The sequence below is a fragment of the Astyanax mexicanus genome, chromosome 22 (assembly GCF_023375975.1).
Source record: "Astyanax mexicanus isolate ESR-SI-001 chromosome 22, AstMex3_surface, whole genome shotgun sequence".
Taxonomy (NCBI): domain Eukaryota; kingdom Metazoa; phylum Chordata; class Actinopteri; order Characiformes; family Acestrorhamphidae; genus Astyanax; species Astyanax mexicanus.
The window spans coordinates 38,784,278-38,803,668 of NC_064429.1; the positions used below are offsets into that span (position 1 = coordinate 38,784,278).

At 34.9% G+C, this 19,391-nt stretch overlaps 3 protein-coding genes across 4 annotated transcripts in view; 2 read left to right on the forward strand and 1 right to left on the reverse strand.

The window, feature by feature from the left end:
• rabl6b (RAB, member RAS oncogene family-like 6b) overlaps positions 1 to 1,154 on the forward strand; it is a 13,818-nt gene extending 12,664 nt beyond the window's left edge. For both annotated transcript variants that reach the window (XM_049470357.1, XM_049470358.1), the window contains one exon: positions 1 to 1,154. This exon is cut by the window's left edge and continues 627 nt beyond it. The gene's annotated coding sequence lies outside the window, so the exon portion shown is untranslated.
• A 175-nt stretch (positions 1,155 to 1,329) lies between these two features.
• On the reverse strand, positions 1,330 to 10,214 carry si:ch211-102c2.4 (uncharacterized protein LOC568178 homolog). The gene is made up of 5 exons (XM_049470360.1): positions 10,056 to 10,214; positions 8,178 to 8,471; positions 5,056 to 5,145; positions 4,753 to 4,772; positions 1,330 to 2,186 (listed from the first exon to the last, which is right to left on the reverse strand). Exons 1-5 carry the CDS (start codon positions 10,096 to 10,098, stop codon positions 2,136 to 2,138), a joined length of 498 nt encoding a protein of 165 aa, XP_049326317.1. The 5' UTR covers positions 10,099 to 10,214; the 3' UTR covers positions 1,330 to 2,135.
• Positions 10,215 to 11,022: 808 nt separating this feature from the next.
• Positions 11,023 to 16,781, forward strand: imp4 (IMP U3 small nucleolar ribonucleoprotein 4). Its single transcript, XM_007242270.3, has 9 exons — positions 11,023 to 11,099; positions 12,303 to 12,411; positions 12,645 to 12,728; positions 13,523 to 13,632; positions 13,810 to 13,942; positions 14,876 to 15,030; positions 15,808 to 15,902; positions 16,189 to 16,262; positions 16,386 to 16,781. Exons 1-9 carry the CDS (start codon positions 11,097 to 11,099, stop codon positions 16,496 to 16,498), a joined length of 876 nt encoding a protein of 291 aa, XP_007242332.1. The 5' UTR covers positions 11,023 to 11,096; the 3' UTR covers positions 16,499 to 16,781.
• Positions 16,782 to 19,391: the final 2,610 nt, after the last annotated feature.

Genomic DNA, 19,391 nt, shown 5'->3' on the forward strand with positions numbered 1-19,391 from the left:
TTACACTGATCTATTAGAGAGCGTGTTTATCTAAAGCTGTCGTTTGGGCTGGGCTCGGGTTTGGAGGTGGTTCTGGGTGAAGGTGGTTCTGGAGGTGGTGGTTCTGGTTCTGGTGGTTCTGGTTGTGGTGGTGGTGGTTCTGGTTCTGGTGGTTCTGGTTGTGGTGGTGGTGGTTCTGGTTCTGGTGGTTCTGGTTCTGGTTGTGGTGGTTCTGGTTCTGGTGGTTCTGGTGGTGGTGGTTCTGGTGGTTCTGGTTGTGGTGGTGGTGGTTCTGGTTCTGGTGGTGGTGGTTCTGGTGGTGGTGGTTCTGGTGGTTCTGGTTGTGGTGGTGGTGGTTCTGGTTCTGGTGGTGGTGGTTCTGGTGGTTCTGGTTGTGGTGGTGGTGGTTCTGGTTCTGGTGGTGGTGGTTCTGGTTCTGGTGGTGGTGGTGGTTCTGGTGGTTCTGGTTGTGGTGGTGGTGGTGGTGGTTCTGGTGGTGGTGGTTCTGGTTCTGGTTGTGGTGGTGGTGGTTCTGGTTCTGGTGGTTCTGGTTCTGGTGGTTCTGGTTCTGGTTGTGGTGGTGGTGGTTCTGGTGGTGGTGGTTCTGTGGTGGTTCTGGGTGAAGGTGCTGTACACTGTCTTTACTGCACTGGTCTGTGAGCGACTGACTGATATTTTTACTGGTTTATCTGGGATTGTAATGGTTGGTGTGTCTGTAGGTTTTAGGAGAGAAAGAGTTGAAATTAATTCAGATTATGAATATGATTATTATTATGAATATGATTGTTTATGTCTGAGGTCATTAATAATAAACAGGGCCGCTGTATTCTATATAATAAAACTCTGTTACACTCATAAGTGCAATGAACTTTTCACCTTTTTTCTGTTATTATTAAATATATGAGTTAAATAAATGAGTTTGTGCTGCTCGGATTTATTCTGACTTTATTAGTTATTAAACAACCGTTTACTGGCAATAAACAGAGCACCTCCGAACGGACACGCCCACTGACTTCCTTTCAGACTGTAGATACCCAGCAGCAATGTGGTTATTGTGGTTATTTTTTTTTTTTTTAAGTTGATTTCTGTTATTTTATTTTAATGGTGTACGGTTTGACTCTGTGCTGTTTATAAACTGGTTTATCAGCAATGCTATAAAAATACAGCTAAAATCAGGATTTACTGTGTCTGATTCATTACGCATTCATATCTGTGTGTGTGTGTGTGTGTGTGTGTGTGTGTGTCCACAGTATATCACAGAGAGAGAGAAAGATTGACAAATGTATATTTGGTAACAGTATATAATGATTAACTGAAATGTTGTATTTGTATTTAATATTCCACACAGTGTTGAAAAAGCCAAAATCGAATATTTATTAAGGAATTGATCTGAAAACACAGATACATTTATACACATTTATAAAAACTTAGTTTAAACGAATTCCACACTTTCAGCATCATAAACAAACCTAATAAACCGTGAAAATTCCCTCATTAAACCTGCATTTCTGAACATATTTAATGTTGTGGTCACGTTATCTTCATGTGATCAATACTGAGAGATGATCGTGTAACTGAACACTTTGATCATCAGTAATAAAATAGAAATAATAGAAATGTTCTTTTCTGATGAGGAGAAAGTTTGGACAACCTGATGTACCTGATGTACCTGGTGTATAATCAGTATAAATGATTTATATATAAATGAGATGGAGATTTATTCCCTTCATCTCCACTGGTGATCGAGATCAAATATTTAAATATATTCAAAAACACAGAGGTTTGATTGGGTTAAATGGAAACTATTATAAATTTAATATAAAATAGAACAAAAGGTAAATTAATCAAATGCAAATATTTTGGTGCAAAAGCTCTGCTGCAGCTCAGTGATATGCTAATGCTAATGATGCTAACTCTATAGGGCTGTTTCCCGGACGGGGATGAAACCCAGTTTTAGATCAACAATAATGAAGCTATTTAATCCAAGACTAATTTAATCCCAATTTTTTCCAATTACAGATCAGTTCATCTGAAACATCAAAGTGTTTTTCTATCAGAACTTAAAGAATCATTTGAATAATTTTTATTAATAAAGTTCTGGATTTATTTGATCTTTTTGATTGAAGGTCTGATCGTCTCTCCGTCTGAGTTTATTTTCAGCGCTGTTTTTCTTCCATATCGCAGCTCTCATACACAGCGTCTCTCTTCTGAAACACACACACACACATACAGTAATCACACACACACACACACACATACAGTAAACACACACACACACACACATACACATATACATACAGTAAACACACACACACATATACAGTAATCACACACACACACATACACACATATACATACAGTAAACACACACACACACATATACATACATATACATACAGTAAACACGTACACACACATACAGTAAACACACACACACATATACACATATACATACAGTAAACACACACACACATATACAGTAAACACACACACACACACACACACATACAGTAAACACACACACACACATACACATATACATACAGTAAACACACACACACATATACAGTAAACACACACACACACACACACACATACAGTAAACACACACACACACATATACATACAGTAAACACACACACACATACACACATATACATACAGTAAACACACACACACATACACACATATACATACAGTAAACACACACACACATATACATACAGTAAACACACACACACATACACACATATACATACAGTAAACACACACACACATATACATACAGTAAACACACACACACATATACATACAGTAAACACGTACACACACATACAGTAAACACACACACACACACACATATACATACAGTAAACACACACACACATATACATACAGTAAACACACACACACATATACATACAGTAAACACGTACACACACATACAGTAAACACACACACACACACACATATACATACAGTAAACACACACACATACACACATATACATACAGTAAACACACACACACACATATACACACACACACATACAGTAAACACACACACACACATATACATACAGTAAACACACACACACACACACACATACAGTAATCACACACACACACATACACACATATACATACAGTAAACACACACACACACATACAGTAAACACACACACACACACACATATACATACAGTAAACACGTACACACACATACAGTAAACACACACACACACACACATATACATACAGTAAACACACACACACACATATACATACAGTAAACACACACACACACACATATACATACAGTAAACACGTACACACACATACAGTAAACACACACACACACACACACATATACATACAGTAAACACACACACATACACACATATACATACAGTAAACACACACACACACACATATACATACAGTAAACACACACACACACATATACATACAGTAAACACACACACACACACATATACATACAGTAAACACACACACACACACACACATATACATACAGTAAACACACACACACATACAGTAAACACACACACACACACATACAGTAAACACACACACACATACAGTAAACACACACACACACACACACACACAGTAAACACACACACACACATACAGTAAACACACACACACACACATATCCATACAGTAAACACACACACACATATACATACAGTAAACACACACACACATACAGTAAACACACACACACACACATACAGTAAACACACACACACATACAGTAAACACACACACACACATACAGTAAACACACACACACATACAGTAAACACACACACACACACATACAGTAAACACACACACACATACAGTAAACACACACACACACACATACAGTAAACACACACACACATACAGTAAACACACACACACACACACACATACAGTAAACACACACACACACACATATACACACAGTAAACACACACACACATATACACACACACATACAGTAAAGACACACACACACACACATACACATACAGTAAACACACACACACACATATACACACAGTAAACACACACACACATATACACACACACACATACAGTAAAGACACACACACACACACACACATATACAGTAAACACACACACGTACACAGTAAAGACACACACACACACATACACATACAGTAAACACACACACACATATACACACACACACATACAGTAAACACACACACACACACATACAGTAAACACACACACACACACATATACATACAGTAAACACACACACACATATACATACAGTAAACACGTACACACATATACATACAGTAAACACACACACACATATACATACAGTAAACACACACACACATATACATACAGTAAACACACACACACATATACATACAGTAAACACACACACACACACATATACATACAGTAAACACACACACACACATACATACAGTAAACACACACACACATATACATACAGTAAACACACACACCGCTGTATTAAATCAGATTAAGAGATTATTCGGTAGTGAGGTTTTCTCACTCTAGATAAATTATTACTGATAATCAGTTTAATAAACCCTGATTCTGAGAATAAACACGTTTTATAAAGTTAAATAAATGTTCTCTCTGATGATTCTCTGTTCTGACCCGGTTCTGGTTCTGTACAGAATTAGTGTTTATTAATATAATTTACTGTTTTATATTCAGTATTTTATTAAAAAGTGAGGAAATATGAACCTACCTTTTCTTTCCCCTGTTTCTCTACAAAACACACAGATCACAGCGTTAGAGTCCAGAGAGTGTGTTAGTGTGAGTGTGTGTGTGTATTTTTAGTTTGTATTTGTGTGTGTGTGTGTGTGTGTGTGTGTGTGTTAGTGTGTATGTGTTAGTGTGTGTGTGTATTAGTGTTGGTGTGTGTGTGTGTATTAGTGTGTGTGTGTGTGTTTGTGTGTGAATTTTTAGTGTGTGTTAGTGTATGTGTGTGTGTTGGTGTGTGTTAGTGTGTGTTAGTGTGTGTGTGTGTGTGTTTGTGTGTGTTACTGACGGTGGGAGTAGAGGGAGGTTCCCGTCACCGTCAGCAGCAGCAGGAGGAACAGAACCCAGCGCAGGACGTCCCAGATGAAGCCCAGCGGAGCTGCAGAACAATCAGAACTCTATATTTATTATTTATTATTTATTATCAGTTCTGTAGCGCCCCCTACACTGATCTCCTACTGTCATTCCCTCTTAATCACCCTCCCATCACAATTGTCTTCTGTCTCACGTTTGTCTTTCTGTGTCCCTGTTTGTATTTTATATACAGGGCCATCTCAAAAAATTAAAATATCTTTGAAAAATTACTTTATTTCAGTAATTCAGTTAAAAATGAGAAACTCATATATTATAAAGATGTCCTGCTGGAAAATGAAATCTGCATCTTAATAAAAGTTGTTTTCATCAGAGGGAAGCTGTAAGATATGAAGTGCTGTAAGATTTTGTGGGAAAACAAAACTGCACTGACTTTAGACTTGATAATAAAACACAGTGGATCAACACCAGCAGATGACAGACATGACTCTCCAAACCATCACTGATTGGTGGAAACTTCACACTAGACCTCGAGCAGTTTGGACTGTGTGTCTCGCCACTCTTCCTCCAGACTCTGATCCCTTCATTTACTTTAAATGAAATGTAAAATTTACTGATGATCAGTGATGGTTGAGATTAAAGAAAATCGAGGATTGTGTAGAAGATGTAAAATCATGGATGTCGCACAACTTCCTCCTATTAAATAGTGATAAAACAGAAGTTCTCCTATTAGGCCCCAAAGCTGCTAGAAATAAATTATCAGACTTAATGCTAAATCTGGCTGACTTCTCAGCCACACCTGGTTCAGCAGCTAAAAACCTTGGAGTTATCATAGATTCAGATCTAGCATTCGATAAACACATATCTAATGTTACTAGAACAGCTTTTCTAGACCTCCGTAATATTGCCAAGCTAAGAAATGCCCTATCACTGCATGACGCAGAAAAATTAGTACATGCCTTTATTACCTCAAGGCTAGATTATTGTAATGCGCTACTGTCTGGATGTTCCTGCAGTAACTTAAATAAACTTCAGCTAGTTCAAAATGCTGCAGCCAGGGTCCTTACTAAAACGAGAAAATTTGACCATATTAGTCCAGTACTATCAGCACTGCACTGGCTTCCAGTCAAATTCCACATAGACTATAAAATTCTCCTGTTAACGTATAAAGCCGTACACGGACTCGCTCCTGAGTATTTACAAGACCTCATCTCCTGTTATGAACCACCGCGATTACTCAGATCTCAGGGTGCTGGTTTATTAGTAGTTCCTAAAATTCAGAGGAGCTCTGCAGGAGGAAGAGCTTTCTCTTATAAAGCGCCTCAACTCTGGAATAATCTCCCCGAATATGTTCGGGACTCAGACACAGTCTCAATCTTTAAGTCTAGACTGAAAACTTACTTGTTTAGTTTAGCTTTTGGTAATTAATGTTTTTCCCTTTAGATAAGGCTGCAGATTCAGGGGTTCATGGACAGAGGAAATTGTGGTAAACTGAGATGCTGGTGCTGTTGTTCTCCCACTGCACACGGTCACTCAGGTTTGTGGACGGTGGAGTGGGTGGATGCCAGTGTTTCAGGGAGCCTCCATGTCTATGTTACCTTCTGGCTCTCTGCCTTTAGTTAGGCTGTTTTATTCAGTTCTGCCGGAGTCATTTGCCACACTCTGATAATGTTTTATATTCTCTGTTTTATATAAATCCAGTCAAAACTAATTCCATCTCTCTGCCTTCCTCCGAGTTACTGACTGCCCACCTGTCTGACCCGATACCGATGTTGGACCCTCAGGCTCTCGCGTCTCCTGTCCGGCCAGACTGATGGAAGTTTCTGAAGTCTGCTCTTCTCCACCACCCACCACAGATCAGCTGCTCATCGACCATCTTACTCTCCACTACAGATTACATCCAAGCCATTAGTGGCGCTATTACACTCCTGAGTACATAAAACCTATATGGATGTATAAAAGACTTTTTAAATTTTAATTTAAAAGCCGTTTGACCAGTGGTAGGATGGTCCCCCCTTTAATGTGAGTCTTGGTCCTCCCAAGGTTTCTTCCTCCTCCTGCAGCTCTGAGGGAGTTTTTCACTGGGGGTTCTGTATTCTGTATTTTCTATGTTTAATGTTTTGCCTGATTCTTTGTCCTGTAATCATGTTTCTGTAAAGCTGCTTTGTGCCAACACCTGTTGTAAAAAGCGCTATACAAATAAATTTGATTTGATTTGATTTGATTTGATGGTTTGGAGAGACATGTCTGTCATCTGCTGGTGTTGATCCACTGTGTTTTATTATCAAGTCTAAAGTCAGTGCAGTTTTGTTTTCCCACAAAATCTTACAGCACTTCATATCTTACAGCTTCCCTCTGCTGAAAACAACTTTTATTAAGATGCAGATTTCATTTTCCAGCAGGACTTGGCACACTGCCCACACTGCCAAAAGTACTAATTGGTCTTTTATAATATTCTAACTTTCTGAGACACTGATTTTTGGGTTTCTTTGGCTGTAAGCTTCATACTCATTAACAATAAAATAAATAAAAGCGTAAAATAGATCACTCTGTGTTTAATACATCTTTATAATATATGAGTTTCAGATTTTGAACTGAATTACTGAAATAAAGTAACTTTTCAAAGATATTCTAATTTTTTGAGATGGCACTGTATAGTGCCTCCCATTTTTTATATCTATAATATTATTTTCTGTATTCTGTTCCTCACTCACACTCCGCTCACAGTCCTCACCAATAGTCATCTGAATAAACACTGAATTAATTAATGCTGAGTTTAGTGTTTTAATCACTGTTTAATCTTAATTTAGTTTTAAACTGAACTGGACGCTGATTAAATAGGATGTAATAAGCAGAGCTTTTCAGGGGGAGATCCTGATGGAGAGTAAACTCTGGTGAGATTCTGGTGAGACTGGTGAGTGAGTTTAGGAACCTGCTGTAGCCTCAGACTTTAATAACAGAACCGTAAATATTAACTCTGATATTTATTAAGCAGCACTGAGGTTTAGGAAGTTTTCTGATCAGTAAGATTTTATCAGAGAGTTTTGGTGGGTAAAGTTCTGGTTCTGGTCGGGTGAGAGAGAGAGGAACTGGACTCACTGGTGTAAAGTTGACTCTCGGCCAGTTTAATGATGATACCGGTTTGGTTCTGGACGCCGCACCAGTAAACCCCGTCCCCCAGCGGGAGACTCCCCACCGACACCACGAACTCCTTGCCCCCGTCCTGAACACTCAGACTCCCGTCCGCCGCCTGGTGCGACCCGGTACTGAAGGTGAATCCGGTGCAGCAGTGCTTCCGCACCTCGTCCCGTTTACACCAAACCCTCGTCCAGGTGCTCTGATCCGAACTGTACGGACAGGTGAGCCTCTGCCGGTACTGACCCCAAACCTCACCTGTAGAACAGCAGAGTTTATAGTTTTACTGTCTAAACTTTTATATTTTATATTCTCCAATAAAGTTTCTTCTACACCAAACTCATCACATTATCTATTAAATATCTCCAGATAATTCTGTGTTTATATACAGTTATAGATGATATATAAATTATCTAACCTTTCTGAATCATAAAAGTGTTATCCAAGTTGAAAATAATGGAAAGCAAATATTGTGTGTGTGTGTGTGTGTGTGTGTGTGTGTGTGTGTGTGTGTGTGTGGCCTTAACCCTAAACCTTAAAATAAAAGTTCAGGTTTAAAAAAATATATAATTTATGGATTTATAAGCAAAATAAATGATTATCTTTAGTCAGATCTAGCTTTTTATATAATAAACTTTAGAAGTTCATTTTAAAAGTAAGTAATTTTTGTAATATGTAAGGAAAATATTAAAGTAAATATGTTTATAATAATGTCAGAAAGACCTGGAAGATCAAAAATAAAACCAAATTTAAATAACAGAAAATCTGCATATTACACATTGTGTTTAACCCTGCGTTTATACAGTGTACAGCTTTTCAAAATATTTAGAATAATTTAAAACTCTAAGAAATGTGTCCATAATAAACAGAGCAGTTATTCATATTCATTAATTAATGACACAATAAACACAGAGAAATACAAATTAACATTCCTAAAACTGCCATTTTTTAAATGTAAATGTTTATATTTAAGCTATACACATTTCTGTTCAGACGGCTGACGCATTACTGACTCTGTGCTTTCTATAAAGCACTCAATATTTAAATATCAATGTTGAATATAAATAAATATTTTATCTTACTGGATTTTAGAAGAATGTTTAATCTGTTTGATATTTTATTTTAATCCTTTAAACATATTTTTTGTTATAAACCAAAAGATTCAATTGGATTTATTTCCTTAAAAAGATTGTAGTTATTTAGATAATTAAACAGGGAATTAAACACAAAAAAGTAGCATGTATTATTAGTTATTAATCCTCATTCCGAAAATGTTTTGATTTTGTGTAGTTAGGGACTGTAAGGGTTAAAATTTTCCCATGAATAGAAAATTTAAATACATTATTTATCATTTATCTACACTACTAATTGTGATACTCCCAAAAACATCTAAATAAATAAATGTCCAGCTTATAGTAGTACAATCTAAGTTATAATTGAATTTGCAAAAAATTCCATCTATAAATAAACTACATTATCACAGTTAAAAAGGTCAAACTGCAGTGAAAAGATTTTCTGCATACAAAGGCAAAATAAGTTTTAAAATAAAAGTTAAAAAAAAGTAATGAAAAACTGTAAAAATCAGAGAAACTAAACTGAACTAAAACACTATGCCACAAAAAAAAAAAAACAGAAAAAAGAAAAATAGGAAAAATTAATCATCCATTTTAAAGAAGAGATTAATGTTTTGGACAAATGATTAATAAAAACTTCAGAATTTTACTAATTGTTGTTTTTGTAATAAATGTGAAATGGACTCAGTTGCCCCTCATTTTTAATAATAAATCCTCACTTTTTAATCGTATTTATTTTAGTAATAAATATATACAGATGATTCCTTACCTGAGAAAATTAAGATTACAGCTGATAAAGTTATCAGGATCATTTTAAGGCCGAGTTGAATTAAAGCTAAAGAGTTAAAGTCGAGTTAAAATAGAACTGAGATAAACTTCTGCTCTTCTTTAAAGCTTTTAGGAAGTGAAGATGAACAGGAACTCTCACCCACAGACCATCACTGTTCCTTCCTTTATTTAAATACAGAATGACCAACTGCTCTTTGCTGGTCGCCTTTTACACTCATTTACTCATCTACTCATTTACATCTGTTCATTTTATCATTTCATTTATAAGTTATAAATTACTGCAGGTGGTTTGGTTTGGTGTGGATCAGGATTTTTATCTCACATATAAAGTACAGTATTTTACTACCAAATATTTGTTATTTAAACTCGAATCTGAACAAAATTTTACATAAATAATTTGTTTTGTAAGTTAAATGTATTTAATTTTCTTTCAGTGCCATTTTAAAAGCAACAGTCTTCCATTTTCTAAAATATTCATAAAGCATCTCTTTGTTAATAAGTGTATTTAACGGATTTGTATATGGAAATAATGCTATTTTGTTTTAATTGTTTTTCAGCAAACATTTTTTTAAACATTTAATTTTTACCTTTTAATGACTGTAAAACCGAAAAACTGCAATGAAGTTTTACTGGAATTTAATTTAAATAAAAAATACAAAACTATTATTTTGATCTGATAGAAAACTTACTTTGTTCACTCTGTTCATAAAAAAAACTGTTTTTTTTTTCAGATTATTACTGATGTTTTAAAACCTAAAACATTATTAAATCTTATCATCACATTTTACTGCAGCAAAGCACGTAAAAGAATGGATCCATTTAATATACAATATATATTATAATATACTGTATTTTTTTGAGAAATAATTTAAGTTAATAAAGATTTTTAAATAGTACCGTTTTATCGTTAATAATTGAAACGTTGTTTTCTTTACGTTTATAGGACTTTTATTTTGAACGAGTCAGGCCGGAAGCTGGGTCAGTCGGTGGTAAACACGTGTGGAAGAGAAAAATCTTCAGAATGGTAAAAACTGTTTATTTTTATTAAATATATTTGTTTATTTTTATGTTATTAATTTAATAGTGTTATTTATATCCAGCCCGTCTGTGTTGATTAAACAGGAACTCTGTATAAAAACTGTAATTAGTTCTGAACCGCTAATCTATAAAATACTGACCGATTATTAAAAACACGATCAGGAGTTTAAACTCTATATAAGATACAGTTTATAGTGTTTATTGTGTTTATAGTGTTTATAGTGTTTATAGTGTTTATAGTGTTTAGCTTTAATGAGGCGAGTCCACCTTAACGCGTCGCCTTAAAATGCTGAACTGTTTAAGGTGGACCGGACATTTAAAAAAGAAAAACAGCTTTAAAATGAACGGTTTCAGTTTATAGTTTATAAATTATATAAAGATAACTTTATATACAATACTGTTTATAGAACCTGCATTTAAGAACTAAAGTGGGAAACCAGTAAATAATGTAGATTTGTACAGTAAAATAAAAACGATTTTAAAACGATTTTTTATCTCGAAACATATTTTACGTGTTAACATTAATTTTTCAAAATAGTAATATTAGTATTTGTTTGCAATAACTCAAGACTAACTTCTGAAGTATTTTCAGCTTTTCCGGTGTTTTTATGAAGATTAATCTAAATACAACTGATTTACCACAAGAAATGAAAAAGTCACTTATTTACACTAAAAATTAAAATGAGAAGACAGTAAGTTAACATTATATTATTAATGTATGCATTTGAAATTAATACAAATTACAGATGCACCAAGCAAAATGCCACTTTTTACCACTTTTTAAACTGTGTTTTAAGACAAAACACAGTTTAAGTTCAAAACTTTAATTTAAAATATTTATTGAACACAGACAAACCAGTAAAGCCCATTACATTTACCTCAGAATTTCTATTGTAAAATTAAAGCTATCTCAGCAGTTCTATTATAATAATGAATTTATCTCAGCAGTTCTATTATAGTAATAAATTTATCTCAGCAGTTCTATTATAATAATAAATTTAACTTCAGGATTTCTATTATACTAATGAATTTAACCTCAGAATTTCTATTGTAAAATTAAAGCTATCTCAGCAGTTCTATTGTAATAATGAATTTATATCAGTAGGTTAATTAATAACTGTATATGATGATAATCTCAGTGCTTTATAGTTTATGATCAGTGTTTTCTGATCGGAATTTTCTGCTGCAGCTTCGGCGGGAGATCCGGCTCAGGAAGGAGTACCTGTACAGGAAGGCCCAGGAGGAGCGACTGCACTCCATCGAGGAGAAGAAGCAGAAGCTGAAGTCTGCGTTAGATGGTGAGACTAAAATCTGTTCTAAAATAAAAACAAAACCTGGACTAATTTATAAAATGATGTAAGGATTCAGATTCTATGATTGTAAACAGGCTCTGATGTGAGAACCATGTCTACACCATCATAAAAATGAGAATTTTCTTATAGAATAAATAGTAATATAAACTGAATATGATGTCGTGGTGAAGATGTCACTTGCTTTAAATTTTGATTTTTTATTTATTTTTTTACAACAGAAAATCGTCTGATACCCACTGAGGTCCGTAAAGAAGCTCTACAGCTTCAGAAACTGCTGGAGTTTGATGATGAAGGTGGAGAAGGTAACTCAGTTCATGGATTTATCACATCTGCATAAATAATGCAACTATGGTTATATATATATATATATATAGATATCTGCTCATGTGAGGGATTTAAAATAGGACGAAAAAACCCTTTAAGAACCAAAAACTCTCTTTAGCAGAATGTTTGTCTCGATCCTCTTATGGAGTAAAAAGATGCTCTATAGAAGTTGTCAGGTTTTATAGTGATGTTTCTATAGTTATGTAACACTTTGAGATATGCTTTAAATGTAAAGTGTGTTACAAATTGATTATTATATGAACCTTGATTATTTGCTTCTTTTATTTGTTATTTTACTTGATATTTTGGTTTGTTCTTTTGTGTTTTAGATTACTTTTATTTATTTAATTTTATTTATTTATTATATGTATGTGTATGCATGTTTGTGTATGTGTATATATGTATATGTGCATATGTGTACATGTATGTATGTAAATATATGTATATGTATGTATTAGGTATTTTATTTCTGTCTGTAAAGCACTTTATGAGGTGCTCTAGAAATGTGCTTTATAAATAAAGCTTACTTACTTACTAAATAAAATGTATTATTTTTATTGTTATTAGGATTTAGGCTTCAGGTTTAGGGATAGTTTTTTTAAGGGTTTGGCTCCTGGGTTTAGGGATTAGAGTTTGGTTTAAAGGTTTAGGATTAGGGTTTAGGGTTTGGTTTTGGGTTTGGGATTAGTGTTTAGGCTTTGGGTTTAGGGCTCGGGTTTAAGGTTTAGACCTGCAGTGCACTGATTCTCTGCTGTGGTTCTGTTGGGATCAGGGGTCAGCTCTCATATGGATGATGAGTATAAGTGGGCCGGAGTGGAAGACCCGAAAGTGATGGTGACGACGTCCCGGGACCCGAGCTCCAGGCTGAAGATGTTCGCTAAGGTCGGTTAAAGATAAATAAAAGGATTAAAAGTTTACAGACTTTGTTAAACGTCTGTTATAAGTCTGTTTCACTGATCTGGAGACGATGTTTGTTCTCACATCTCTTATAAACCACTCCCTGTCTGTGGTTAACGTGGTGTTCATGTCAGCAGAGATAACGTTTAAATTTTTACTCAGGAAGTGAAGCTGATGTTTCCAGGGGCCCAACGCATGAACAGAGGAAACCACGAAGTTAACACTTTAGTGCACGCCTGCAAAGCCAACGGCGTCACCGACCTGGTCATCATCCAGGAGACGCGAGGACAGCCTGGTGAGTTCATAGTGAACTCGGAGGGGTTGGGGGGGTTATTTCTGCATTCAGGATATTTTTGATCATAATGGCAACCGTGTCATTTTTTTTTTACTGGTTGGCGCGACCGACCAAACCTTGTATCTTTATTTCTCATTTTTTGTCATAGTGTGAATCTATCAGTTATTATTTAGTATCAGAATTTGATGATAAATGGACAAATAGAAATGCTTTAAAATGGGTTGGACTTAATTTGTTTACATTAACTTGCATTGAAAGAAATCTTTTTTTTCTTCTGTAAAGTTTATGATTTGGAGAAAGAAGGTTTTTGCATGACTGTAACAAGACTGTAGATATTTTAATTAATGTCATGAACTAAACATACAGTAAAAATGTTAATGTTGTAATTGATTAAATGTTATATTGATTAAAAAAACAGAATAAAAGTTACAGAAAATATTAACAGGTGTCTTTATATATATATCTAAAAACTGGATTTCCCTGTTCATTTAATTCTCCCTGTGATAAACGTCAGACAGTGATATATTTGGTTAATTATGTACACTAAAACTAAAATATAATAAATGTTTAAACATTTCCATTATTAAAACATTTTCTATCATGATTTATATTAATATTGATTTATACATTGTAATTTACAGCCCTTGGTGACAATAAACATTATGTTTGTAAACTTGACAACAAAATTCCCTGATATCTATAATAATTAAACAGTCCTAAACTGCTTAAAATAAACTATAATAACCTGTGTGTGCTAATTTACAGTAGCCCTGCAAAACTATTAAAAACCCTGAAATGTTGTGTTTTGTGTTTTTGGGTTCTGATGTTTTTTTTAGAGAGAACTGGTTGCAGATCGCGGGTTCCGCTCAGTGGTGGCGCTGGGGAGTCGTGGTGGGATTTTATTGGTTGATGGTTGTTTGTTCTTGTTTGCAGACGGGTTGATTGTTTGTCACCTTCCTTTCGGACCGACGGCGTACTTCACCCTGTTTAACGTGGTGATGAGACACGATATTCCGGATATCGGAACGATGTCTGAAGCCTTTCCTCATCTCATCTTCCACAACTTCAGCTCCCGCCTGGGTCGACGAGTGAGTCTGTTCCCCTCTGAATCACAACAGGTTTACAGTCGTGTGATAGTGCTGATCAGTAGTGATATTGTGAATCTGTGTAGCTGTTAGTGCTGATCTGTGATCAGTAGTGATATTGAGAATCTGTGTAGCTGTTAGTGCTGATCTGTGATCAGTAGTGATACAGGGGAATCTGTGTAGCTGTTAGTGCTGATCTGTGATCAGTAGTGATACAGGGGAATCTGTGCAGGGCGGGGTTCACGTGTACAGAAGATTAAATATTCACTACTGCAGTAAAATCAGATTAATAATTAACTGTAATAAACTGATCCTCTTCCTGCCGGTTCAGGGATGGTTCAGGATGAACGCTGGGGTTTCTGTAATTTATTCATATAAACTGTTTAATTGCAGAATTTCAGTAATTAAAGATCTGTAGTCTGATTTCCGTCAGAATTTCCCACATTGCACTTCTGCTCTGCTGGTTCTGAGAGTTTAGAGTTAATGTGATTTTAGGTTTTAGATTAAGAGGTTGTGTTATAGTTATCAATGTTTCTTTAGAATTTTGTTTCAGTGAAAATCTTCCACAATTATTCACATATTTTACAGGTTTTACAGATCAAGTTCAGAATAACAGAAATGTGTAATAAATATTACATTATATCTGGATTGGTAGGTAGGTGAATGGGTGGGTTAGTAGAGTTGGAGTAGAGTTGGAGTAGAGTTGGAGTAGAGTTGGAGTAGAGTTGGAGTAGAGTTGGAGGCTGATTTTAAGATAATTTCTGAATTTGTGCTGCACAGGTGTCCAACATCCTAAAGTACCTGTTTCCTGTACCTAAAGAAGAAAGCAGACGGGTGATAACGTTCGCCAATAAAGACGATTTCATCTCCTTCAGGTGGCTTTTTATAAGTTATGCTTTTATAGATTTACTTGGTGTCATTTTTACTCTTTGTAGTACTGGTATTAAAAATACAGAATGGAAACATATAAATATTTATATATTTTAAGGAATATTTTTATGCATCACAGAGTTTACTTTTTCATCTATCTATCTATACATTTATCTATATTCTTTGATATATTAGGATTAATACTGATGTAATTATGGATGTATATGTAATTGATTTTAATTATCATGTTTATGAGCTATATGTAAATGAAGTGTGATTGATGTGTTTCAGGCATCACACTTATAAAAAGACTGATCACAGGAACGTGGAGCTGACGGAAGTTGGGCCGAGATTTGAAATGAAATGTAAATTCTTCTCTCTGTTTTTCTTCAGTATCTGCTGATGTAGAAGAGCTTTAATCGTGAGAATTTGATTGTATCCTGGATGTGTGGACCTCGTTAACCTCGCCTGTTCTGTCTGGTTTTCAGTGTTTATGATCAAGCTGGGAACTCTGGAGAACGAGAGCACGGCGGACGTCGAGTGGCGACATCACGCTTTTACCCGAACGGCCAGGAAGAGGAAGTGCCTGAGCGTGGAGTAAAAACTCGTCTGATCGCTGAATTCTCTCAGTGATAAAATCTGTAATATTTATCAAGTTAAAAACAGCTGATATCCATATAATCCATAGTTACTTATAGTACTGAGACTCCAAAACATCATTGTGGATTATTGTATTGTAGATTACAGGACCCGATTGAGATCTGCGCAATTTAAACACTTTGTAATATTTATTCCCTCTGTAATGTTAAGTTTGATGATCATGCTGTGGGAAAAGTGTTTTGTAAAAGTTATTGAATGTCACATTAAACTCAAAGTTTTGATTATGTGATTGTTGTTATGATTGTATATATGATTATTTGCTGCTGGTCAATTACAGTAAGGTCTATAAATGTTTGAACAGTGATAGTTTTCATTATGTGGGCTCTGATCTGAAGCTATACCTTTGAGATTTAATTTAAGGGGTTAAACACAAATATCCTGTGAAGCTTTTAGGAATTACAACCAATTTTCTACAAAAACTTTGCTGTGGTGAACTCAGGAACTCAAAAACACCTGGACGTCCACAAAAGACAACAGTGGTTGATGATCAAAGAATTCTTTCCATGGTGAACAAAAAACCCTTCACAACATCCACCCACGTGAAGTATACTCTCCAGGAAGTGTATCAGTATCTCTGTCTACTATAAAGAGGAAATACAGAGGATTCACATTAACAGAAAGACCAGATTAGACTTTAGCAAAAAAACATCCTGAAGAATCCAGAACAGCTCTAAAACTGTGTTTTTTGGACAGGTGAGACTAAGATCAGGTGAGATTCAGTCTGTAGCAGAATGATAAGAAGGAGAAAATATGAAGAGAAGGTTTGGAACGGCTCAACACAAAGCTCCTCATATCCTCTGTAAAACATGGTGGTGGTAGTATGGGCGTGAATGGCTTCCAGTGGAACTGGGTCAAGATGTGACAAGACAGAAGGATGAATTCTGTCAATCTGAGATGTTACAATGTGTGGCAGAACTAAGACAGGTGCTGAGAAAATTCTATATTCTGAGGGTTCTCAAGATTCAATCTTGGATTGAAGATGGTACTGTTCAGCTCAGCTATGTGCTTCTTCAGCCTTAGTACTAAATCCAAACCAGTCCAGATCTGAAACCTGTATAATAAATTCTATATTTAATAAACAAGAGAACAGTGGCCTCTGCTGGTTGAATGCCTGAAATGCAGCAATTAGGGGTAATAATTAAAAGTTTGGAGCCAAAGATATAAAAATATGTTTTATGCTATATAATTTCTCTGCTTTGCTAAAATACACTCATTTATATATATATATATATATATATATATATATATATATATATATATATATATATATATATATATATGTGTTTATTGGGCAAACCATAAAAGTAGTACAATCAAGTATATATCACTTACAAGCCACAATTTTGTTTTTTGTTTTCTTACCCCCAAACAACCGAGCCCGCACCCCCAAACCACCCACCCTCAGACATCCCACCTCCACCCATGAAATGAGAATAACTTAAGACATTATATGAAAAGGGCACGGTGGTCTATACCTTACAACTTACAAAGATACATAAACACAAATAAATGTGCATGTTAAACAAAAACAAAGTAAATAATTAAATGAACGTAAAACTCAAAATAAAATACATAAAAACAAATAAAAAATCACTTTTAATTTTTTTTACCAAAATTGTCAAATTACCTAAGGCCTTACCTTTTTTGTGTTCTTAAAACTCTCTTTTTGCATGATAATATGGCTCAAATGAGTTGGAACTTGCAGGTGCATGGTTAATTGTGCTCAGTTTAATTAAAAAACACATTAAAAATCACTTTTAATTTTTTTTACCAAAATCGTCTACTTACCTAAGGCTATATACCTTACCTTTTTTTGTGTAATTTTGGACCATTCTTCAAACTCTTTTTTTATATGAGAATATGACTCAAACGAGTTGTAACGTGCATGTGCATGGTTAATTGCGCTCAATTTGATTGAAAACAAATAAAAAATTCACTTTTAATTTTTTTTTACCAAAATCGTCTACTTAACTAAGGCTTTAGCTTAACCTTTTTTGTGTGATTTTGCCCATTCTTAAAACTCTCTTTTTGCATGATAATAATATGACTCAAATGAGTTGGAACTTTCATATGCATGGTTAATTGTGCTCAGTTTAATTAAAAAACACATTAAAAATCACTTTTAATTTTTTACCAAAATCATCAAATTACCTAAGGCTATATAGCCTTACCTTTTTGTGTGATTTTGGACCATTCTTCAAACTCTTTTTTTATATGAGAATATGACTCAAATAAGTTAGAACTTGCAGGTGCATGGTTAATTGTGCTCAATTTGATTGAAAAACATTAAAAATCACTTTTAATTTTTTGCCAAAATTGTCAAATTACCTATAGCCTTACCTTTTTGTGTGATTTTGGACCAGTCTTCAAACTTTTTTTTTATATGAGAATATGACTCAAACGAGTTGTAATGTGCATGTGCATGCTTAATTGTGCTCATTTTAATTGAAAAACAAATAAAAAAATCACTTTTAATTTTTTACCAAAATCGTCTACTTACGTAAGGCTATAGCCTTGCCTACGTTGACTTCTGTGGCATGAAACTTTACTGGTACTCCCAGAGGTCACATTTGGACAACATATTTCGATTTCAGACCGATGTATTATCAGGGGAAGGAGTTTGGCCTACGTTGAATTCTGTTTCACGAAACTTTACTGGTACCCTCAGAGGTGTCATTTGGGCAACATATTTCGATTTCAGACCGATGGGTTGTCAGAGGAAGGAGTTTGGCCTATGTTGACTTCTGTACCACGAAACTTTACTGGTACCCCTAGAGGTGCCATTTTGACAACATATTTCGATTTCAGACCGATGTATTATCAGGGGAAGGAGT

Bases quoted from the DNA above. Each gene is read 5' to 3' on its own strand.
- imp4 (XM_007242270.3), top strand. The intron at 12,412-12,644 runs GTGAGACTAAAA...TTTTTACAACAG, and splicing joins GCTGAAGTCTGCGTTAGATG to AAAATCGTCTGATACCCACT. The intron at 12,729-13,522 runs GTAACTCAGTTC...TGTTGGGATCAG, and splicing joins TGATGATGAAGGTGGAGAAG to GGGTCAGCTCTCATATGGAT.
- si:ch211-102c2.4 (XM_049470360.1), bottom strand. From the start codon at position 10,098: ATGATCCTGATAACTTTATCAGCTGTAATCTTAATTTTCTCAG. The intron at 8,472-10,055 runs GTAAGGAATCAT...GCTGTTCTACAG, and splicing joins TGTAATCTTAATTTTCTCAG to GTGAGGTTTGGGGTCAGTAC. The intron at 2,187-4,752 runs GTAGGTTCATAT...TGTGTGTTTCAG, and splicing joins AGAAACAGGGGAAAGAAAAG to AAGAGAGACGCTGTGTATGA.